The sequence below is a fragment of the Mobula hypostoma genome, chromosome 9, assembly GCF_963921235.1.
Source record: "Mobula hypostoma chromosome 9, sMobHyp1.1, whole genome shotgun sequence".
Lineage (NCBI taxonomy): Eukaryota > Metazoa > Chordata > Chondrichthyes > Myliobatiformes > Myliobatidae > Mobula > Mobula hypostoma.
The window spans coordinates 90,899,554-90,925,173 of NC_086105.1; the positions used below are offsets into that span (position 1 = coordinate 90,899,554).

At 43.3% G+C, this 25,620-nt stretch overlaps 1 protein-coding gene across 4 annotated transcripts in view; it reads left to right on the forward strand.

The window, feature by feature from the left end:
* Positions 1-25,620, forward strand: part of ints1 (integrator complex subunit 1) — a 149,298-nt gene that overhangs the window by 58,059 nt on the left and 65,619 nt on the right. For 3 of the 4 annotated variants that reach the window (XM_063058663.1, XM_063058662.1, XM_063058664.1), the window contains exons 24-28: positions 7,624-7,728; positions 9,065-9,232; positions 10,701-10,812; positions 16,480-16,638; positions 18,614-18,760. In XM_063058663.1, the coding sequence (XP_062914733.1) occupies positions 7,624-7,728; positions 9,065-9,232; positions 10,701-10,812; positions 16,480-16,638; positions 18,614-18,760 (691 nt within the window). The remainder of the gene's footprint in view (positions 1-7,623; positions 7,729-9,064; positions 9,233-10,700; positions 10,813-16,479; positions 16,639-18,613; positions 18,761-25,620) is intronic. The other variant, XM_063058665.1, reaches the window with a different exon arrangement.

Below are 25,620 nucleotides of genomic sequence, written 5' to 3' on the forward strand. Positions count from 1 at the left end.
CTTTGTGAACCACAGGGGTGCTAATGTTTTTTAATTGAATGTTACAATGTGGACAAAAGTCCCTTAGCCTATCTCATTTTGAAGAGAAACTTAAAGTAAAAGAGCACCGATTTAGAAACTTGTGGAAGAAATGAATACGTAGGCTGAGAGACACGGGCCAAATTCAGGCAAATAGGATGTGCTTAGATAGATACTTCTGGTTTAAGATGACACTACTGAAGATGGGCGATAACTTACTGGCAGTTCATTATGCAAGAAATACAAATAAATACTTTATTAATCACAATTTTCTGTAGTGGAAATATTGTAAACGATCACCACAAACAATGAAGAGGTGAGGGAAGGTGACGCTAACTTGATGGTCGAGGCGTGTGGATTCAAGACTGATTTGGAGAGAGGTGGAGGCATGTTTGAGAAGTGGTCAGAGCGAGGGAGAGACATGGTTGGGACCTCTAAGGTGTGCATGCACACATTGTTTGCTACTAGCTCAAAGGAATTTAAACTGCGCACAAAAGAATGTCACCCTCTAACTCATTGGCATGTTAAGTATATTTTATGATTGTACACAATAACATTTCCTTTTCCACTTTCTGATGCAGACAGTGTTGATAACAAGGAGTTTGTGATAATTTGTCTGCAGATTTTAGAATTGACATGTTTATACTGCGGTGAGCATTTGGTCCTTATTGATAGATGAGTGAGCTCATTGAATTCAACAAATGCTTTACTGTGATAAACACAAAACAGAAGGGGAACCATGACTCAGAGAGTGAACCCAACCAGTCTCATACAGACGGGGGAGGTGACCATCACACACCCCGGTTACAGATAGGGTGACCCACAAATACACAAGTGAATAACTGTATAACCCAAGCTAAAATGTAACAATAAATGAACTGGAACTTCCCACCATAATCCCACAAAAGCATTTTAATGCAAGAACAATAAACAGTACTGGTCATTAGAAATGCAGGGGTGGGCTGTCGACCAGGCCCCCCCCCCCACCAAATAGCATCACACTGCCCACACCCGAGGGGTCAGCTGGCCTTGGCAACCTTAGAGTCTATAACAAAGTTCAAAAGTCCCAGTGGGCGTGGACGCTGCCACCTGTTTGTGTGAGGCAAGAGACAGGGCACCCGGACTGTCACTTCCTTCCTTCAGCCTCACTGGGTTAGTGGTGGCCAGGGCCTGACACGGAGCCAGCCGGTCCCGGTGCAGCACGACTGCCTTCTGCTGCTCAGGTAACCGCACCTGGTATACCACATCGGCGATGCGGTCGAGCACCTCTCCCGGCCCCTCCAGTGGCTTCTGAGGAGATGCGGTCGGTCCTTCTTCCGGGAGGGGGAGTAGACCCATACTGGGGCCCCCACCATTTACTGCTGCATTGGCACCCCAGGCTGTTGGCCCAGCCCTTTCTGGAACTTGCAAGCATCGCGGCCGTGCACGAACAGCTCCACATCCCGCCTGTAGCCAGGCCAGTAGAAGCGTGCACACAGCCTGCCCAGCGTCTTTGCAACTGCGAAATAGCTGGCCCCCACCAGCCCGTGCACTGACCTCAGCACCATGGCACGGAGCCCCCGCCCCGGGGGACCACCATCAGACAACTGCCACCACTGGAAAAGCAACCTCTCACACACCTCCAGCGTTCCCCACTGCGAGTATAAGGCATTGGTCTCTGGATCCAGGGCGGAGAGCTCTGCCCATTTCAGCCATTGTCCCACACTCAACCATCCCCACACCCGGGCCAGCACAGAATCACTCACCTGCTCGCTGTGCAGCTGCTCATGGTCCATGGTGGGGAGGTCATTGCTGGCTGTCACTACCACTTGCCCCTGGTTCAGCTGTGTTACACTGGGCCATTACCAGGTGTGCTGCACTGCAGCAGGCCACTGTGAAACCGGTGGTGGTTGCTGCTCCCTCTGGGACTACTTCCTGGAGCTGTCCTGCTGGAGAGCCACAGCATTTGTCCCATGGTCCAGGTCTGTTGCAGGACTCTCGGATGTCGGTGAGCCACACCTCGTGCTCCATTGTGATTTTCCACACCGTAACGCGCAGCCTCCTCTTCCCTCCCGTCGCCACACAGTCACCAGTGACCGTCGCCAGCTGGACCACCATCGTTGTCCATCCAGGCGGGGTTGGCTGGTCCATGTTGGGGAGAACACCGGGACAGATGATAGTGATGGTAGCACCTGCCTCACCGCACCAGTAGCAGAGATCCTTTCGTGGCCCGTGGTGGGGTTGGCACGGTGCTGGTCGGACCTGTCTCGCTCTTCGTCAGTTTCCTCCTCCGCCTCGGTGACACAAGCCTGGGCTTTGATGCTGGTAGCCTTTGCGGGGTGGGGGGTGCTAAAATTGCTTCTGCTCTCTCCGCCTCGTCTAGCAATGATAGTCATGTCAGGCGAACGTGCTGCCGAAGGCATTCCAGTGTTAGCGCCTTTGCAAAGGCGTGGAAGGCAAGCTCTTCCTGGGCTGTAGGAGGGAACTCGGGGTAGCCGTGCCAAGCACGCCTTCAAGCTTTCTCCCATACGGTGCCATCTGCTGCACAGTTCTTTCATCAAGGGGAATTGAGTATAAGAGCAAAGAGGTTCTTCTGCAGCTGTACAGGGCCCTGGTGAGACCACACCTGGAGTAATGTGTGCAGTTTAGGTTTCCAAATTTGAGGAAGGACATTCTTGCTATCGAGGGAGTGCAGCATAGGTTCACAAGGTTAATTCCTGGGATGGCGGGACTGTCATATGTCGAAAGATTGGAGCGACTGGGCTTGTATACTCTGGAATTTAGAAGGCTGAGAGGGGATATTATTGAAACATATAAGATTATTAAGGGATTGGACACGCTGGAGGCAGGAAGCATGTTCCCGCTGATGGGTGAGTCCAGAATCAGAGGCCACAGTTTAAGAATTAGGGGTAGGCCATTTAGAACGAAGTTGAGGAAAAGCTTTTTCACCCAGAGAGTGGTGGATATATGGAATGCTCTGCCCCAGAAGGCTGTGGAGGCCAAGTCTCTGGATGAAAGAGATGGATAGAGCTCTTAAAGATAGCGGAATCAAAGGTTATGGGGATAAGGCAGGAACTGGATACTGATTGTGGATGATCAGCCATGATCACAGTGAATGGCGGTGCTGGCTCGGAGGGCCAAATGGCCTACTCCTGCACCTATTGTCTATTGTCTATCATTGCTTCCACCAATGGCTTCTGCTCGAAACGCCACTCCATCGCTGCTACGAGGGCCCTGTAGTCGCGCTGCCCTGCCAGCATTAGGTCGAGGAGGGCCCACAGGCCATCTCCCTCCAGTGCCAGGGCAAGGCGCACCGCTGTCTTGGTGAGGCTCCTTCTGTTGTGCCATGCAGCAAGTCTGATGCGCCAGGTAAGGCTCCAGGCAACTGGTACCGTCGTATCTGGGAAGCTTCAGGATGGACCTTGAGGCACAAATCATCAAGGCCCTTTGGTCTTCCTGTTCCTCTGGTGGTGGTGTCTGCCATGGTGCCGATCTTCCCATGGCTACGACGTCTGGGGTTCCCCTGTGCGGGTCGCGACGAAGGTGAATGATGTCCTCCACCGTGTCTCCTCGGTTGGGGAGTCTGGGTACCCTCGCTCTGTTGGGGCTCCCCGGGAAGGCACAATGCTCACACTGGTGTTTAGAAATTAGAGGGACATTTGTAGAGACGGTATCGAGGCATGCGAAGCAAAGAAAAATCAAAGTGGAGGAATTTTGGGGCCCTTCCACCTAAACCAGGAGCAAGGTCTGATCGATCTAAGCACCAGGCCAATTTGGAAAGGTCTAGCACAGTACGGAACATGGCAGCAGGGTCCAGGCCCAGAGCGTGTTGATGCAACAGGACCCAAGTCTCAGAGCGTGGAACGACCCAATGTTTGGACAATTTAAACGCTGGGCCAGAGGAATTGAAAAGGCAGGGGTCTGAACCAAAGGTGAGGGTTGGGATGGTTCTGTTGCTGCTCCACAACATTCACTCTGCTGTTTGCTGCACCGACACTGAGTCTGTGGCCTACTCCGGGACTGAGCTCTGCGACATTTTGCTTGTGTGTGATGAACTGGGGCTGAGGCTGTGGCCTACTCCGGGAGCGAGCTCTGCGACATTTTGCTTGTGTGTGATGAACTGGGGCTGAGGCTCCGGCTGCTCTGGGTGCTCTGGCCTTAATATCTACGGACTCACTTTCATTCTGAATGCTGTTGCTTGCTTTTATTGTTTGCACTATTTGTGTTTTCTTTCTCTTTCTCTGCATTGTTGTTTGTTGGTCTTTTTGTTAATGTTTTTTTTCAGGTTTCTTGTTTTGTGGCTGCCTGTAAAGAGACGAATCTCAAGATTGTATAATTTATACATACTTTGATAATAAATGTACTTTGAACTTTCATCTCGGATAGTGTATACATACTGTAATCATCTGACGAGCAGTGATCAGATAACATTGTGTTTGAATTTTGAAAGGTAAAAGCAAACTGGAGTAGATTAAATACTCCATATCATAAAATAGTATTTGCATTTAATTGGTGCTACTTTAATGCCTCAATAGACTTAACACTTAAATGCAACAAAATTTCAGCATATACAGTGCCTTGAAAAAATATTCAGCCCCTAGAACCATATTCGCATTTTAATGTCTCATTTCTAAACTCAAAATATATTGAAGTCAGGTTTTTTAACTTAATCTACAAAACATTGTACAACGTGTCAAATCAAAAGAAATATTCCAAAACCTGTCAGCAATTTACGATAAATTAGAAACCAACATTATGAGGCTGAATAAGTTTTATCCCCTTTGTAATTACCATACAATATTTACTATTTCCTTACCAGCTCACTCAATTTGTTGATGTAGAAAATTAGAGGATCACCTGTTTGCAATGAATTCATAAGAATGAATCTCTCTCTAAGGTCCACCAGTATGGTAGATTTTGAACAGTCCAAACCAAAATGAAGATAGAACAGTATTCACTTGTAAGAGAGGTTACTGCGAGCTGCAGAATTCAGTGGCTGCAACTGGAGATGAAGATCATGGTTCCACAATCTCTAAGGACTTGAACAAAAAGGGTGTTTGTGGATGAATGGCACGATAGAAGCCCTGGCTAAAAATAAAGAGAATATTCTTGTCCATAAAAACTTTGCAAAGCATCACTTAGAAGATACTGTAAAGATGTGGAAAAATCCTGATGTGGGATGAGACTAAAGTGCAACCTTTTCGCCTCAACACTAGCGGTATGAGTGGCGTAAATCTAATGCTGTTTATCAGCCAGGTTTCACCATCCCTGCTGTAACGTATGATGGAGGTAGCATCATGCTATGGGAATGCCTTTCAGCAGCAGGGACTGGAAATCCAGTCAGGATTGATGGGAAGATGAATACTGCTAAATACAGATTAATCCTGGGTTAAAAACCAACTAGCCTCTGCCAGAAAACTGTGGAGGAGGTTTGTCTTTCAGCAAGACAACAACGCAAAGCGCACTGCCAGAGCAATCATGGAGTGACTTCAAATGAAGAAAATTAATGTCCTTAAGTGGACCAGTCAGAGTCCTGACATTAACCTGATTGAACGTCTTTGCCAAGACGTCAAGATTGCTGTCCACTACCGCTCCCCAACTAACCTGGCACAGCTTGAGCAATTTTGCAAGGTGGGATGGGCAAATCTTGCTTCATGTTGTGCAAAGTAAAGACTAATCCAAAAAGACTAGCGGCTGTAATAGCTGAGGGATGGTTCAACTAAGTACTGAGCAAAGGAGGGTTGAATACTTTTGAACTGCTGATGTTTCAGTGTTTGAATTTTTAGATTTTTATACTTTACAATTCTCCATTTTTTGGGCTTTACTGTGGGGGAGAAAGAAGAGCATGTGATGCACAAATAAAATTCTCAGTTGAATGAGTATAACAGCCAGGAATTTTGATCAATTTATATGAAAAAAGTTTGAGGGCTGAATACTTTTACAAGGCACTGTATATAATGGCTTCATGATCTTGGGTCATCCAAGAATAGCATCCAGTTATTCAAATGCTGTTTGAAGCATTTCTGTATGAATAACAAGTTTTGACATGCAGCACTGTGATTAAAACTAGGTAACTTGTGTTTTGAGTGATGCAGTGGAGGGATAAACATTCCCCAGTGCTTTATCAAAATTGTGCCCAGGCTGATATTTGAGAGTAAGATGGGACTTTAATTTAATACTGATTTTGAAGGTAGAAAGTTCAATGATTTAGTATTCTCTTTGTACTGCACTGAAGTGTCAGCTTGGGTAATTTCCTCAAATTTGTGGTGGGGTTTTGAATCCATCACCTAAATGAATGAACAAGGTAAGTACACAGTATTCTGCACACCCCTGTGATTCTGTGGATTGTGACAACATTTCCTTCCGTGTTTAAAAGAGACCTGAAGGGTAACTGTTTGCATAGAGCTTGTGCATATATGGAACAAGCTGCCAGAGGAAGTAGTAGAGGCAGTTACAATTCAATTCATTTCCAGTTTAATTGTCATTTTAACCACATCCAAATAGAACAGCGTTACTCTGGGGTCAAGGTGCAAAGACACATTACCAAAGGTCATATACTGTAAGCACATACAAGATCACAATTATGTAATAAGAGTCCTGGGGCCCACCTGCTTTCCCTATTTGCCCCCCCCCAAAAGTAAACAACCCCATATAGAATATCACTAAACATACAATGACACAGAATATGCTGCATCTTGAGGCCCGAGTCCATTGAATGCTGCTAAAAAATTTGCCAGCGGCCACAACAGAGCTTGTCTTCTGCTGAGCAAAACCGTGGGAGGGAAGCTCTGACTCCGTCTGGACACCGTGTCACACAGCCCCCGGTGAAGCACAATGGCTTAGACCCTGACTCCAAGCAGGTGACACTATGGCTTCAGGCCTAGTCCTCATTATGACCGAGGACTTGGCCCCCTCCATCCACACCTGCTCACATCTAATAAGTCAGCAAATCAAACTTGCAGCATACCAGGTTAACAATGTCCAAAGACAAGATCACAAGAAAAGTGACCGTGATGGCCACTTGCTATATGCCTGTAAGTCTCCATCTACTCAGGCAGCAACATGTTGCTCAGCTCCTTCATTATCTCTGCCAGCAAGCAACTCGCTCATGGTGTAGACCTCCAGTTCTTTGAGTTCTCAACGTATAGCAGGATCTTGTGATCAATAGATGTGCATTTAAGTATAATTTATAATTTTTAAAGATATTTGGATAGGTAAGAGAATAGGAAAGATTTAGCGTTATATGTGCCAAATGTAGGCAAGTAGGCTAGCTTGGGCAGGCAACTTAGTCAGCATGGGTGAGTTGGGTCAAAGGGCTGTTTCTGTGTTGTACTAACTGTATTTTCTGTGCTGTACGACTGTTTGCTGAGAGCAGGACTTTTCACCACATGAGGGCATCAGATGCCAATTGTTTTTGTTCACCCTCTCAGGAGTGAACACTGCTGTTTGTTTAATGGGACTGGTATATTTTAACTGTTTAAGATTTGAGCAGATAGGGAAATGATGTGGTGTGTAGCCAAAAGGGGCATACAAGGGATAAATTGCTGAGAGACGTATTTGGTGTTGATTTGAGTTAAGAATTTGTTAATTTTTTTAAAAATTCTTATTGCTAATTTTGATTTGCAGGCAATTCATGTGGAGACTGATCCCCAAACCATCAGTGCTTATGTTATTTATTTGTCACAACATGCTCCAGTAGAGGAACAGGCTCAGCATAATGACCTTGCTCTGGTAAGAATAAATCTGCAGGCTTGAATAATGTGGCAGCATGAAAAAACAATAGATCTACGGCAGAGAAATGCTGTCTTATTACCCAGCTTGTGAAAATGTTTCATTTGAATGCTTTTTTGGAAATATGTTTCATAAGATCCCATTTAATAAGGAGAACTCATAAGGTTGAGGGTGTAATATTATGACTGGTAGTGGAATGGGCACAGCTGGAACACACACAGAAGGCATAAATGGGTAATCCAGAACTGGTGGTTGTAGTCTTGGGACAAGAGGTTGACTGCTTAGGACTGAGCTCGGGTTGTGTTTCTGTATTCTAAAAATCTGTAGATGCCATTAAGTATGTTCAGGATTAAGGTAGGCTTTTGGATTGTTGCAGATCAGGAAGGAAAATGAGGATCAACTTGTGTTCACTGTGTAACATATTTCAAAGGTTGAGTTCACAACATGTTGGGGTATTAATGGGAGTGATAATCTGCCAGTCTGGCACCCTTGTTTCCAGATTTAGGGAGTTCTGTACTTTGTATTCTATTAGGTTTGTTTCCATGTTAGAACTTTATCTCATCAATATGCAAACTGACCTAGTACTTCTAATGTATGAAAATTGGACACTCCCATCTTCAACAAAGGAAATTCTGGTGGCATTGCCAGATAATAAACCATTAAATTATTTTATATGCTGCTGTCCTGAAGAATAGCAGTGCCTTTGATATAGTTAATAAACCTTGGTGTTTCTAAGGAGCATAATCAGTCAAACTTTAGTACAGAGCTCCATGGGGTGATGTTGAGACAGGTGATCAAAAGGAATTGTCAGAGGGATAGGTTTAATGAAGCAGCTGAAAAGAGATGAGCAAGGGGGGATTTAGCATAGGACTTCAGGAGCTGAAGGTAGAGCTATTTGATGGCACGGCAGTTGAGAGCAATTAAAACAAAGGATCCAGAAATGGAGGAGAACTGAGATCTCGGTGGAGGCTACCAGTGTATACCAATATACCAATACCTCTTTATATACCAATTTATATGGAGAGGTGAGGCCAAGATCACAAAGATCAACAATATGAACTTTAAATTGGAAGCATGGTTGGACCAGGATTTTCTGTGAAATTATTTAGCACAGTGGGTCATTGGTAGAAGTGAATAGGTAAATATTTACCAAATGCAGAACATCAATCAGTTATCACAGAGAAGATTATAAGCCAGGCTGACAGCTTTTAGATGGAGATCTTTTAAGAGTGATCAGGTAGATTTTGTATAGAATTTTCATTCTTGTTTGCAATGTACTTTCCATTATTGATAAGTTTTAGTTGTTTTGTTGTAATTCATCCTTTTGTTTCCTTAGGATGTTGCTCGTTTAATTGTGGAGAGGTCCACGATCATGACCCACCTCTTTGCCAAGCACTCCTACAGAACAGAGTGTGAGTCTGTGCTGGTGGCACTAATTGCCATCTTCTCTCGGTACGTGAAGCGCATGCGAAAGACAAAGGAGGATGAAGAGGTGTACAGCTGGGTGAGTGCTTTGTCTTTAGCTGTTGCACATTACCCCCAGCGGTCACTGGGTTCATGAATGACTCAATATTCTGTACTGTGCATTGGAGACACACTTGGTCCTGGTGTCTGCTGGCAGTTATTCCACAGCCGTTTTATTCTTTGTAGTCCATTATCCACATGAAGAAATTAAATCAGAACTTAAGAGAGAAATTAGGAGGTTCATTTGAATGAAGGAAATCTGGGAGGAGGAATGGGCAGAGAAAAAAAAAGAGAAGCTGCAGTTGTCCCTTTTGAGGGGACATTGCCTCAAGATTCAGGGGAGAAGATTTAGGACAGAGATGAGGAAAAACTGTTTTTCCCAGAGAGTGGTGAATCTGTGGAATTCTCTGCCCAGGGAAGCAGTTGAGGCTTCTTCACTAAATATATTTAAGATACAGTTAGATAAACCTTTATATAGTAGGGGAATTAAGGGTTATGGGGAAAAGACAGGTAGATGGAGCTGAGTTTATGGACAGATCAGCCATGATCTTATTGAATGGCGGGGCAGGCTCGATGGGCCAGATGGCCTACTCCTGCTCCTATTTCATATGTTCTTATGTTCTTTTAAGTAGAGACATCAAGTCATACAACATGAAACACTAATCCTACACCAGTCCCATTTTATTCTCTCCACTTTTCCAGTGACCTCCAATTTTCACCACCTAACTATGTAGTAGTGGTAATTTGCAGTGGTCATTTAACCAGTTTGCATGTCTTTGGGATGTAGGAGGAAACCAGAGTGCCTCACAGTCTCAGCAGGAAATTGTAAAATTACACAGGTAGCACCAAAGGTCAAGATTGAACTTGAGTTGCTGAAGCTGTCACACAGCAGCTCTTTTAGTTGTCCTATTTTGAAAATTTAATAAAGGTATCCATAATTTTGGCAATAGAGCGGGAAAATGGTTTTGAGATAGGTTATCCTGTTGAATGATGGAGTAGGCGCAGGAAGTAGAGTAGTCTGCTTCTACTGCTTTTCTAAAGTAATTAGTTTCTTTCAAGGAGGCACAGATGGCATCATACTTTAATGTGCCATTCTCTAAGTTGAGACGGCTATGAGAAATACTAAATGGGTCAGGGATTGGTGAAGTTATACCAATACAAGAACATTTTCCATTCTGTCCCTATACACAGAGGAAGGATATGTTGCTGATAGTTCATATACTTTTGCAATGGCTCTGTCCATTCTTCCTCCTCTTTCCCAGCAGCTCTGCAAATTTTATCGTTCTTTAACTCTTTCTGTCATTCCGCTTAGAACAGGGGTTCCCAACCTGGAGTCCCCGGACACCTCAGTTAACGCTAGGGGGCCGTTGCATAGAAAGGGTTGGGAACCCCTCATTTAGAAAGTCTGCTTCGTTAAATACTTCCAACTCTATTAAATAGAACTTAATTCCAGGAATGTGACTGCCACAGGGAGAACTAATGATTTTTTTCATGTTCCTCATCCACAGTCTGAGTCCCAGGACCAGGTTTTCCTGCGCTGGACTACTGGGGAGACAGCTACCATGCATATTCTGGTGGTTCATGCTATGGTCATCCTCCTGACATTGGGTCCTCCTCAAGGTATTGACATGAAAGCAGGGTTTCTGATACGTTATTAAACTTAAAAAAAAATCTTTGGGTGGATAATAAATGCTGGCTTCGATAGCTCTGCCCATTCAGAAAGTTAGATAAATGAAATCATTATATTCTGGTAGATTGAGTATTGAGTGCTTAAGCAAAAATAGCACAGAGCATGCAACTGCAGAGCTGCCACAGACACTTGTAATAATTAACATTAACCTATCCACTCATACTATCCCAACCTTGGGTAGAGATAGCAAATATTTCCAAGTCAAAATGGTGTTCAACTTGAAGGGGAAGATGGTGTTCCCATGCACCTGAAACCTTTGTCCTTAGTTTAAAGTTCAAAGTACATTTATTATCAAAGTATTTATACAGTATACAACCTTGAGATTCGTCTCCTTACAGACAGTCACAAAAAAAAATTGAACCTTTTAAAGAAACCCCCCACACGAGATCAACAGGTGTTCGGGGGAGAGCGGGGTGAACAAATCGCGCAAAAAGCAAACAAGTAACACGCAAAACATTAAACATCAAACTGTAGAGTCCCCATCCCTGAGGCGAGTAAGGGCTGTCCAGGAGCCGATGACCGTGGTCAGAGCCACCGAGTCAGTCAGTTCAGCGTTGTGTCGATGGCTTCAGACCACAGCCGCAGATTCAGTTCCATGCTGAAGTGCTACTATCAAACCACGCAAATAGTAAAGTGTGTTAAGCACTGAGACATTAAACATCAAACCATAGCAGAAAGTGAGTCCACAGCCATGAGCTGCCAAGGTGATAGAACTAAGCAGCATGGGGCCCAAGTTTCACTTTCTGCCGGATGCGGTGAGAGGAAAACCAGTTAAACCTAGATAGGCGGCACTCAACACTGGTTCATTTTCCGCTCTTGTCCTCGACAATTTTAATCTTGCTTGATGCTTTAATCAGCGCGGAGTAATGGAGTTGACCACGGGTTTGTATTCCACCTTTAGGAATCAATGCAGCATACACCACTAGCGAGGGACATAGCTTCACTCCATACCGAGACCCCCAAGAGATCTCATAAGCACCAGATTGTTCAGTCAGTCCAAAAATACATCCTTAAGAGGGAAATTACTGGCTACAATCGATCCCAGTCCAGAACAAGCGATATATTTAGAAGAAGAAAAATATCCAGCAGTTTTGTAAGCTGTCTGCAAGATGTCGCTGTTGATCACTGTCACCACCTTGCTGGAAATTAAAGATAAAGATTATTTGTCACACATACATTGAAGCATACAGTGAAATGCTTTGTTTCTATCAGTACCAACACAGTTATGGTAGGAGCAGCCCATGGGTGTCGCCACGCTTCAGGTGTCAACATAGCATGCCCACTACTTACTAAACCCTATCTCTTTGGAATGTGGGGGAAAACCGGAGCTCCCAGAAGAAGCCACAGGGAGAACGTGCAAACTCCTTACAGACAGCAGAATTGATCCCTGATCTTACAACTGGCACTGGACAGCATTGCACTGAATGCTGTACGACTTGTAGAAGTTATGGATTCATGAGGTACTTAAGGAGTAGTCCAGACAAGTAACTGTTGTGCATTTTGTACTAGTATACACTACAGAAATGTGTGGCAGGGTGCAAGGCTGCTTGGTGCTGAACTTATTGAGAATTGTTGGAACTGCACTTATTGTGGAAAATAGTTGGAAAAGCATTGGGGTGTCAGAGGGTGAGTAATTCACCACAGGATACCTAGCTGCTGACCAGCCTTTGTGTGTCTAGTGATTTTTCCATTTAGTTTTGATCAAGGTGAAGGGTCTGGTGATTATAACAGCATTGAATTTCAGCAGTAGGTGGTTAGACTCTCCACTGAAGGACTTGATCATTGGTGGGCATTTTTTATGGCATGAATGTTACTTGCCATTTATCATCCATGCCTGAATTGTTGAGAAATTGCAAATAGAATCGAATATTGTGCAGTCTTCTGTGAATTTCCCCCGCATGTCAATCACTGGGTCATAGATCAAGGGAACAAGTTCTTCAGCCCACTGAGTCCATGCTAACTGGCTATTACCCATTGTCCATGCAATCTCAAAATTGTAATAACATTCCCCATCTCTTGGCCCATATAATTCAATGCATGATGTTTCCAGTGCTAAAATAAATTTAACTCAAACATTGTGAGAGAACTTGCTTCCAGCACCAGCTCCAACAATACATTCCAGATTTTAGCAATTCTGTGCACTAAAAAAATCTTCCCAAGGTCCTCTTTAAATTCCTAGTCTTTACTTTAAAATTTTGCTGACTGTCACAGATGTGGTGTTCAGTGGTGGACTTCGGTAGAATCGGTCTGTTACTAAAGGCAATCCTCTGTTTGTCTAGTATGTCTTGGAGGGGGTGGGGGAGATGAGAGGGATTGTCCATAATGCTCCGTAGCTTCTGCCGCATCCTCCTCTCAGGCACGTCCACTAGAGAATCCAGTTCCACCCCAAACTAGAACCAGCTTCCCTGATGAGCTTGTAGATCTTCTTGCTGTCAGCTGCTCTCACCCTGCTGCCCCAGCAAATTACAGCATAGAATAGAAAGCTGGCCACCACTGAGTCATAAGACATCTGCAGCATAGTACTGCGGATGTTTAATGACCAGAGCCTCCTCAGAAAGTACAGTCGGCTCTGTCCCTTCTTGTTCAGAGCCTCTGTATTTTCAGTCCAGTCCAGGTGAGTTCCCAAGTATTTATAGTCCTGGATGATTATTTGATGGAGATGGGAATGCAAGGTGTTTTTATCTTGCTGAAGTCCACCACCGACTCCTTTCTGTTAGATATGTTGAACTGCAGGTGATTCAGCCCACACCACTCAACAAAGTTGTTGCCACACTTGTTTCCAATGGTGCCTTGATGTCATAGGTAGTCATACTTGCCTCTGGGATTTAACTCTTTGATCCACATTCACAACAAGTTTGTGAAATGACTTGAAGCTGAGTCATGCTGGTTAAACCCAAACTGGGCTTCGGTAAATAGCCTATTAGTGAGTAAGTGCTCTTTGGTAACACTGTCTATCACATTTTCTGTTGCTCTGCTGAGGAGTGATCGATGATGATTACCAGAGTTGGGTTTTTCTTTTTTTTTAATTACAGAGTATAGGTGAACAATTTTCCATATTATTGGGTAGATGGCAGGCTGTAACTGTATTGGAATAGTTTCACTAAAGTGGTGGCCATTTCTGTATGGCAGGCTTTCAGTACTTTTGTAGGGCATTTTCTGTACTGTCCATTTCTTGATACCTTGATTTCTTGGAGTGGATTGAATTGACTGGAGACTTGACTTCTCTGATGGCTGGGATCTCAGAAGGAAGTCAGGTGGATCATCCATCTGTTGCACATGTCTACGTGCTGACAAATAATTAATCTTTTCCTTCAGCATGCACATTTTAAGACCTGCCATCTTTGAGAACGAGATGTATAGGACTGCAGAGTTTCATTCCAGTCTGTTGAGTGAGACCACCTAGTTGCGCCTGACGGTGGATTGCATGGACCATGAGATAAAATGTTGTGGGGGACGTCACTGCTGCTGATGATTCATGGTGTCCGTTTGTGTCCAGCTTGGAGTTACCTAATCTATTCTGAGTCTATACCATGTAATATGTTTCCTTTGTCACACTGTATGATGGAGATTGTCATGTCAGTACCTTACTACACCTTGTGGAACCTTGTTCTGCATCATGTCTGCTTAGTACATTGTTAATACAGGTCGACCTTCACTAATCCGGCACCATTGGGACCTGAGGAGTGCCGGATTAATGAAAATGCCGAATTACAGAAGGATCACATTAAGCATAATCAGTGCTGGTTTATCGAAGGAACCAGATTACAGGTAGTCAGATTAGTGAAGGTCTACCTGTACTATATTTCAAAATTCTAAAATTGGTGTCTTGATTGCTTGTGTGAAATCTGAATTGACCGGTTGCATCATGGCCTGTAATGGAAACAACAATGCCCTTGAACAGAAAATCCTACAGAAAATAATGGATATAACCCCCATGTACACAGAGCGCTGTCGCGGGAAAGCAACATCCATCATGAATGACCCCACCATGCAGACCATGTTTCTTTCTCGCTGCTGCCATCAGGAAGATCATACAGGATCAGGGTTGTATAGAGTGGCATATATGTACTTTGATTAAAAAAAAACTTTGAACTTTGAATAAAAAGCAGTTCTTCAATTTTTTTTCTGCAATACCTTGTATATTCATAACAAAGAAAGAAGTTTGCTATTGTGTCAATTGCTTGAGGAGCAATAATTCAGATATTATTCCTTTCCAGTTTATTTAGCTAACTTACAAAATATTTATTTCATTGCAGAAACCACTTATTGAACTTGATCCTCATATTGTTCACTTACAGCAACTGGCTTAAAATTTAACTTGGAATAGTTTCTCGCTTCCCCAACCCAGACATTTCAGGAAGTCAGCACCAATATATTCTGAAGTTGTGAGCATTTGTTGTAGAAAATTGCCCACAGTTTGTTAGACATAGAACATAGAATAGTACAGCACAGTACAGGCCCTTTGGCCCACAATGTTGTGCCGACCCTCAAACCCTGCCTCCCATATAAGCCTCCACCTTAGATTCCTCCATATACCTGTCTAGATTGTCAGCTTCTCTTGAATAGCATGTCCTGGATGGGATGGGATCCACTCTAACATTGGGTTAGCATTTGACCCATTCTGTAGTTGACTTCGGCCAAGTTTGAGATTGAATATATTCTGTTCTCAAGCAGTTCTCACCTTGATAAATAGAAGGGTATGTGGGTTGACCATGTTTGAACTTGCATTAAGCAGTTCTGTGCGACACTGAAATATTTGTGTAACATGGCTGCTTGAGATAGCCACTTGCAGCTTTGCACAATGAGAATGTGATTAGTGTTTGAACATTCCCATCGTGTTGCCAATGTCATATGCTGTGCTTTCCAGGATAAAGTGATTGCTTAATTGAAACAACCAGCATCAGATTAAAATGTTTACTCCCCGCATAATCGGTGTGCTGTGACTGCAGTTTGTGCATTTTACAAGATGAACTGCAGCAACTTGTAACTGCTTCTTTAAACCAGGGATTCCCAACCTTTTAACTGAGGGGTGTGTGGACCCCAGGTTCAGAACCCCTGCTTGAAATCTGGAACTTTACAGCTGAGAAGGACACAGGTGGAGTGCATGTAAGGACTTTCCTTCCAGGTCCTACATCATCCGATCTTAACATTATATCATTAACCCATCATTATTCCTTAGTCCAAATCTTGTAACTTCGGAACAATACTGAGTTGTTTCACCACATGGACTTGAGCAATTTATGAAGGTGGTCCATCATCTCAAAGATAATTAACAAGTGACCGTAAGTACTGGTCTTGCCATGTCCTAAGAATAAATTCATCTGGCCAAGCAGGTGTTGAAAGGGTGCTTTGTCTGAGTATGGGAGGGTTTGCCTTCTGATACTGTGCTGCTGGCTCTCACATGGTAGATGGACTTTATGCCAAGTTGAACTTTAATGCCAACAAAAATGTACTTCATCTCATTGCACCAAGTTGCTCATCGGCCTTTTAGGCTTGAGTGTGAGTGTTTCCTTGATAGCTCTTCCTAAAATCTCCCGCTTAAAAAAAATTCTGCAGTGTTGTTTAGCATGTAATCATTCTTGAATTGTGGCTTACAGGTGACAGTGATTTCTACCACCTTCTTGACGTGTGGTTTCCTGACAAGAAACCACTCCCCACGGCATTTCTAGTCGATACTTCAGAAGAAGCACTGCTTCTCCCTGACTGGCTGAAACTCCGGATGATCCGCTCAGAAGTGTCTCGATTGGTAGATGCCGGTAAATAAACTTTTTTTAAATTGAGCCTATTGCCCTTTCCCAAGTTGACACCATTCTTTATTTTACAAAACAAAATGATCCTTCCTAGTTAATGAGTTAGGACTATTTCTTAATGTTTAAGAAATGTGCTTAATAGTTGGGAGCATTTTACCTGTGATGTACTGGGCCAAATCCATTACCTTTTGTTGGGTTTTTGGCTCAAAGGTATTGGTGTTCTTATACCAGGCCATAATGCAACCTGGCTGCATCATGGTCTGGTATGGAAACACCAATGCCCTTGAACAGAAAAGCTGGCAAAAAGAAGTGAATACAGCCCAGTCCATCTAGGTTGAAGCTCTCCCTACCACTGAGCACATCTACACAGAACACTGTTGCAGGAAAGCTGCATTCATTTTCAAGCACCCTCATCATCCAGGCCATGTACTTTTCTAGCTGCTGCCATCAGGAAGGAGGAACAGGAGCTATACCACCAGGTTCGGGAAACCGTTATTACCCGTCAACCATCAGGCTCTTGAACCAGAGGGGATAACTTCACTCCCCCTATCACTGAATTGTTCCCACAGCCTGTGAACTGTTTTAAGGATGCTTTATCTCATAATCTTCATATTTATTTATTTATTATTTTTGAATTTTTTTTTTTTTTTTTTTTAATTTTTGTATTTGCACATTGATTGTCTGTCCTATTTGGGCATTCTTTCATTGATTCTATTGTATCTTTTGTATTTACTGTGAATGCCCACAAAAATGAATCTCAGTGTTGTATATGGTGACATATATGTACTTTGATTATAAATTTACTTTGAATTTTGATAATCAAAAATCTGACATGTTTATACTTTCATTCCTGCAAAAGCCAGAAAATGTCTCCACCTTCAGTAATTGTTCTTTATTATCATTTTACAAAGTCATCTTTTATAAACTGAAATAGCCCTCTAAGCTAAAACATCTGGGCACAGTCCTCCCCCCATCATGGTAGATCTGATGGGTTACCCTTATTAGTATCTGTATCTCATAGCCAAGATTTGTATTTGGGGTCATCTTCGTCTTACCAGTCATTTGACAACTACCACTGCATGTACCAGTGAACTGTGACAGGTTTACTGTCAATATAATTGAAGAATATTGTCCTTTAAAGATTGTGATGTTTATTTGTAGATAAAGGCTAAGGAGGAAGTGTACTTCTGTTGCTCTCCATTCTTGCTCATTAATCTGAGCCTGAGCATCTGTGCAACTCAGCAAGGTGGAGCTTTGCTGACAGAAACTGATGTTCAATAAAAGCTGAATAAGACCACTCTCTGAAGTTGATTACTTGTATAATTAGGTGTCCTCGAGTGATTTCAAGACTTGGTGTTAACTTGACAGTTCTAATAAACCACTTGAGGTTCACTGCCTGGGTTTCTGGTATCATCTGCACTTTGTGAATTGAATTGCAATCTTGTACTCGATTCCAGGTGTTTATTTTTTAATTGTGGAACTTAGGAGGTGGGTTTAAGTCTTTATTACTTGATTCCACCAATGGTGAAAGGAGGAGTGAAAATTGAGGATAAATCAAGCAGTAATCAGTAGATATGGTGCGCGGGTGTTTTAAAAATGTCAGCTTGTGTAAGAGTGGGGTGGGAAGACAAGGGAGCTGCAATCTGCTTTTCTGAGATTAAGCAAGTTTAAGTTAGCTGGAACAGCTTTGAGGTGTATGCAAGGCAACTAATTCTTCATCCTCCCACACAAAATGTTGGAGGAACTTAGCAGGTCAGGCAGCATTGATGGAAGGAAATGAACAGTTAACGTTTTGGGCCAAAGCCCTTCGTCAATCTTGATTGAAGGACCTTGAATGCAAATGTTGACTTTCTCCCCCTCCAGAGATACTGCCTGATATGCAGAGTTCCTCTAGCATTATGTGTGTTGATCCAAATTTCCAGCATTTGCTGTCTTTCTTGTGTCTTAATTCTCCAACATCATTTCCTTGTCTTTCTCACAGCTCTCCAAGATTTGGAGCCCCAGCAGCTGATCCTGTTTGTCCAGTCCTTTGGAATACCCGTCTCCAGCATGAGCAAGCTCCTGCAGTACCTGGACCAGGCTGTGTCTCACGATCCTCAGACACTTGAACAGAACATAATGGACAAAAGTGAGTGTTTTAATAACAATAATGGCTGAGAAGCTTTTAATTGTGTCTTCTGTGCTGGAGGCATACTTGGCAGGGGTGGGGGTGATGTTGACTGACAGGATTGAGTTCCACATGTCATCAACACTACATCAAACCTCATATGAGCTTGGAGAATTGATTGCAGGCATTATTTGATCATTGAAAGAAATCCAGACCAAAACTAACTTCAGGAAATACTGAACAGGTCAAGCAGCTGAGGGAAACAGTAAATGTTGCAGCTTGATGACTTTTCATCAAGATTAGGGGAAAAAAATTACACAGACATGTTTTCAGTTGCAGTGAACCAAATACACTACTTAACCTACTGTGTGTTCCCAGCATTTTTGTTTCTGGAGGACATGGTGTACCGATACCATGAACTCAGAATTTTACACCCAGTGGATCTCCTTGAAACACAGCAGCTGTTTTACACATAGCAAGCTATGACAAACAATCATGAGTTATTGGTTGTTTGTTTATGTGATGTTGATTGAAGCATAAACATTGGCTGGGTCAACATTCCTTTTCAAATATTGGCCATGTGATCATTGCCTTCCTGAGAGGGAAAAGGAGGCTTTGGTGTAAGGCCTCAACTTCTCAGGAGTGAAGCACTCCCTCAGTACTACACCAGAGTATTGGCCTGGAATTTGTGCTCATAGAGAATGGAACTTGAACACATAACCTTCTGGTTCAGGTGAAAACACTGATCTTATCTCTCTTGATGACAGCAGAGATATTTATCCACCAGGGTTCACGCCAACAGAGGCTGAAAGCAGTGATTCTAGCTGTGTTGGTTATTAATTCACCCTCCTGCTTTGCTTTAAGAGGCTGTGCTGTTTATAGACCCTCATCTTGCTGAGGTTAGGAGACTGCATTTCAAATAATGCTTGTTGTGAATTGGCTGTTGTTCGCCCCACTTTCCATGTATCAGGCCAGAATTAGCAGGGGATTGCATGGGCCCCTCAGTAATCCATCTTGGACCATCTGCTGTATCTAGCACAGTCATTGTGATTAAATTAGATGGAGTTACTGAATGGATAGTTGTAATAAGCAGACTACACAGGGGAGTGGATGATTGCAATGTTCTAATTCAAAGTAATGGATGGTAATTAAAAATGAAGGATGAATGATTCAGAAGTGGAAAATTACAAATTTATTGCGGTGTTCTTTATGATATTGAAACATGAATTATATTTTTTTAATTCCTGATTATTTAACATGCTATTATTTCTGGTTTTGCAGTGCTGATTGTTTGCATCGATACCCAGAGGCAATGTTCACTGTTTATCCGGTGTTAAGTGACTTGTATTTGTTTTATTTATTTGTTTGTTCTAATTTCAAGACAGTATTTCATATAGGTCGTCTGGTTTACAAGGGAGTGAATTGGCTAATTTTTTTTGTTGCCAACAATAAATTTATGTTAGTCTGGTGATTTCAGATATAATAATGTTACAAAAATAAATAAGACTTTTTATTTGAATTAGTGTTATAAAATTCAATGAAACCAGTGAAATCATGTATCTCGGCTTTGAATCTTTCTCTTTGGGATTTTAGGCTTAAAGAGTGAGAGTAATGGAGCATAAGAGCTCTGTGCCTCATCCTCTCCACATCTCCTCACTGTGAAATCACATGGTATGGGGAGGCCATTTGACTCATCTTGCCTGTACTAGCTCTTTGCACCAATAATTTTGTTCATCCCACTTGGCCATTTGTTACCCCCAAACGTACCAGATTGTTACATCTCAGCTATTTGAAAGTTATTATTAAATCAGCTTTCACCACCTTTTCGGACAGTGTGTTCACATATCGTAACAGTTGACTGCAAAGTGTAGTTTTGCCTCCCTTATGGACATTTAAATGATTGCTTTAAATCTGGTTTGTTCTTGAGCAGTCTCTCACGATTAAGGATGATTTGATTCCACTCTGGTTCTCTGGGTTCTGAGGTGACTGATGAGGCCAGTGAGCTCTTCCAAAGCCAAAGCAGGTAGTTGGCAGGTTAGGTGGTTAGTTAGTTTGTGAGATGGTGGCACCTTTCACTGCTCATGCTGAGCCCTCAAGACTCTCAATACCATCCGGAATCTTCCCTCCCCACTTTCTGGGATTATGGGCGACACTTTTCTAGGAGTCAGAATGAACACTTCTTTAAGCTCTGAGCACATCCTTGAATCGTTTTCTTTGTCCAGCATAGAAACAGGCCATTACCTACACAACTCCCTTATCCATTCGTCCCCCCCATCCCTCCCCACTGATCTCCCTCCTGGCACTTATCCGTGTAAGCGGAACAAGTGCTACACATGTCCTTACACTTCCTCCCTTACCACCATTCAGGGCCCCAAACAGTCCTTCCAGGTGAGGCATCACTTCACCTGTGAGTCGACTGGGGTGATATACTGCGTCCGGTGCTCCCGATGTGGCCTTTTATATATTGGTGAGACCCGACGCAGACTGGAAGACCGCTTTGCTGAACATCTACGCTCTGTCCGCCAGAGAAAGCAGGATCTCCCAGTGGCCACACATTTTAATTCCACATCCCATTCCCATTCTGACATGTCTATCCACAGCCTCCTCTACTGTAAAGATGAAGCCACACTCAGGTTGGAGGAACAACACCTTATATTCCATCTGGGTAGCCTCCAACCTGATGGCATGAACATCGACTTCTCTAACTTCCGCTAATGCCCCACCTCCCCCTCGTACCCCATCTGTTACTCATTTTTATGCACACATTCTTTCTCTCACTCTTTTTTCCTCCCTCTGTCCCTCTGAATATACCTCTTGCCCATCCTCTGGGTCAACCGCCCCCCCCCCCGGTCTTTCTTCCCGGACCTCCTGTCCCATGATCCTCTCGTATCCCCTTTTGCCAATCACCTGTCCAGCTCTCGGCTCTATCCCTCCCCCTCCTGTCTTCTCCTATCATTTTGGATCTCCCCCTCCCCCTCCAGCTTTCAAATCCCTTACTCACTCTTCCTTCAGTTAGTCCTGACGAAGGGTCTCGGCCTGAAACATCGACTGCGCCTCTTCCTATAGATGCTGCCTGGCCTGCTGCGTTCACCAGCAACTTTGATGTACATTACCTACAGTGTTTGTGTTGACCAGCATGCCTATCTATACTAATCCCAGTTACCTACATTAATTCCATATCTCACTGTCCTCATTCAAATACGTAACCAGATGCTTCTTAAATCTTGTTACTGAATTCCTGCTGTTGTCTGTAAGGAAATTGTGCATTCTCCCTATGACTGACCGTTTCCTCTGATTGCTCCAGCTTCCTCCCACATAACCACAGGTAAGTTATGGGCATGCTGTCTCAGCACCAGAAGCATAGTCAGACTTGTGGGTAGCCCCCAACATATCCTCGGACTGATGGTCGTTGATACAAATGACGCATTTCACTGTATAATTCAATATGCATGACGAAGAAAGCTAATCTTTATGCTTATCTTTAATGCTATCCAGCTCTATCATATCTTTCCACTTGCTCAGGGAAATCAAGACCCAGTCTATCCACTCTCTCCTGATAACTCAAGGCTTCAAATTCAGGCAATGTTGTGTGAAATTTTTCTGCAGTCTCTGGTTTAAACATGTGCTTCCTCAAGTTAAGGGTAGCTTTGGGATTAGCATTAGTCTTTCTGCCCAGCAATCTCCTCCCAGGATGAAGGTCCAGACTTTTGAAGCAGGAGGCAGATTATTCAGTGAGCTGTGTCCTTCAGAGCAGAATGTCCCAAGTCCAGTTTATCTCTTGGTGTTCTGGATGCTATCTTTCCCTCATCATCTTGGGCAAGCGAGCTGTAGATCAATCAGCATTTCAAGCCCTTGATGCTGCTCATTGTCTACTAGTGAGTTCTTGTTAACAGTGGCTCAGTGGGTGTCAAGTCTTCCTCAGAGACTTGAATGCAGTCTTTTACATTTGGGCTAGTGCATAGTTTCATTTCCTGTTTTTCAGTTGTCCTGTCCTTCTGTTCAGAAGTTTATAAAAACTCTATGGCTTTATGCAAAATACCATAGAAATTTTCTGTGTGCCTTGGTGCCTCGATCATCATCTCAAACGTGTTGCCTGCTTGTTATTTAAATACAGCTTTTAGATTCTTGCTCTGCTGCTCTGTTTTCCACATCACTGCAGGGACCACATCTCAGAAGTATTGTACATTAACTATAGTACATTTCATCCAAAGTTCTATCTTCTGTACGTACATCAAGTAGTTTGTGCATTGGAAGGAAATTGTCTGCAAAGGGGTAAATATAAGCTGAGTGGGTAGCACAGTAACATAGGGGTTAGCATAACACGAATACAGTACCAGTGACCTGGGTTCAACTCCAGCACTGTCTGTAAGGAGTTCGTATGTTCTCCCCGTGACTCAGTGGCTTTCCCCCCGATGCTCCGGTTTCTTTCCACATGAGCGTAATTGGATGACATGAATTTATTGCTCCGGGAGGGCCTTTTACCAAGCTGTATCTCTAAATAGATAAACATCAAGTGCCGAACTATTTTATACTCGTAGCCTAGAGCCATGTCCATGGCAAACTGGCTGCAGAGGATAATAAGGGAGAATTTTGTGATTGGAAACCTGTGAGCAATGGCGTACCGTAGGAATTAAAGTGGAGTCTGTAAGGAGTCTGTACAAGTGGGGTTGTTGTAAATGTTGTATACTGGACTATATTGTAAATGTCAGAAGTATAAATAGTAAGTTCAATGACAGCTCAAAGATTAGTGTTGTTGTTGATCATAGGCTTCCAGTGATAAGACGGTTGGATTATTCCACGACAGGATTCAATCCTGATAAGGGTGAAGTGATGCATGTTGAGAGAAATAGAGTAGGACAGATACAATAAATGGTAGTCTTAGAGAATACTAAGGAAAAGAGTCGAAGGGTCACAGAAAGATCCCAGAATGAGGTGGTTAAGAAAGCATAGAGATTAGCTATATTTGCCACAAGTACTATACATGGAAACACACAGTGAAATGCGTCGTCTGTGTCAGTGACTAACGCAGTCTGAGGATTGTGCTGGGGCCACATCGCAAGTGTCACCAAGTTTCCAGCACCAGCGTAGCATGCCCACAACTCACTAAACCCTAATCCGAACCACATATCTTTGGAATACGGGAGGGAACCGCATCACCCAGCAGTCATAGGAAGCATGTACAGACTCCTTACAGACAGTGGTAAGAACTGAGCCCTATTTATGATCACTGACGTTGTAAAGCATTGCACTAATGGCTACTCTATCGTGCCATCCTAATATGAAATATGAGATACTTGTCTTCAGTAACCAGTGGTAACATGGTTGTTAGCACAATGCTTTACACTACCAGCGACCCAGGCTCAATTCCTGCCGCTGCCTTAAAGGAGTTTGTACGTTCTCCCTGTGACTGCGTGCATTTCCTCCAGGTGCTCTGGTTTACTCCCACAGTCCTAAGACATACTGGTTGGTAGGTTAATCGGTCATAGTGAATCGTCCCTTGATTAGACTAGGGTTAAATTGGGGGTTGCTAGGTGGTGCAACTTGAAGGGCTGGAATGGCGTTTTCTGTCTTAAAAATATATTAACAGCAGAGAAGTCACGTTATAAATATATAAAATAAAGCTGGAATATTTTTTTTCAGTTCTGGTCACCACACTAGAGGAAGGATATGATTACACTTGAGTGTGCAGAGAAGATTACTGGGATTGGATTATTCTATGTCACAGGGTTGGAAGTGCAGTGTAAAGCTTGCATGCTCTTTATCAGTTCATTACACAATGTATTGACGTAGTACAAGGTAAAACAATATCAGAATAAAGTGTAACAGCTGCAAAGAAAGTGCAGTCAATGTGGCCAATAAAGTGCAAGATCATAACAAGGTAGATAGTGAAGTCAGGAAGTCATGTAAATGTACTCGGGAACCTTTCAATAGCCGTATGACAGTGGGCTAGTAGCTGTTCTTGAGCCTGGTGGTTTGTGCTTTCAGGCTTTTGTATATTTTGCCCAATGAAAGAAGAAGAGAGGATGTCTGGGCTGTGTGAGGTCTTTATCTGAGTTTCTAACTGCCTCTGTAAATCAACCAACATAATTCGAGGCCAAGTAGGGGAGGCTAGTTTCCATGATGTGCTCAACTCTCTGCAGTTTTTTGCAGTCGCAAGCCATTGCCATTCTAAGCTGTGATGCTTTCCTTGTGCATTGATAAAAATTGATAAGGTTTGACAGGGACATAACAAATTTCTTTAGCCTCCTGAGGAAGTAGAGGTGTTGGTGAGCATTCTTGTGTAAGGGGGTTTCGATTTTTATGTTACTGCGGAGGCTAATTAAAATGGCGTCTTTGTTATGTTAATCTGGGGAATGCGGCTTTGTTGTGTTAAACCCTGAGAAAGTTTGCGCTAACAGTTTGTTTTTGCTTTAGTGTGTGATAAGAGAGTGCTATTAACCAATTAGGATAGTTGTTATGGTTTTGGTTTATTTGAAGATACTGTATGCGCGGGATTTTGGGGCAGAAGGCGGGAGAGCGAGACAGAGGATGGACCAGGTGCTCTGAGTCCGCTAACGGGGTCGGACCCCGAGCGGGACGTTCAGCGAGGAGACGGAGACGGACTCGTGTGGAGCGTCTGGTCAATCACCGTTGTTGGTCCCAGGCAGCCGGTCAAGGTGGTCTGAGGGGGTCGCAGGGTGAAGAAGAAGGTCCTTGAGCTCCAACAGTTTTTGTGCACAAAGAGACTGAACTTTGATAAGTGTGGCGCCTTTTATTTTCCTTTTATATTTTATTCTCTTTTAATTATATAGTTCCAGTAATATCTATAAACTGTAAATCATTTAATTGCATCTAGTGTATTGTCTGTTATTTGGGCGGGGTCGGGCACCTCACACAGCATC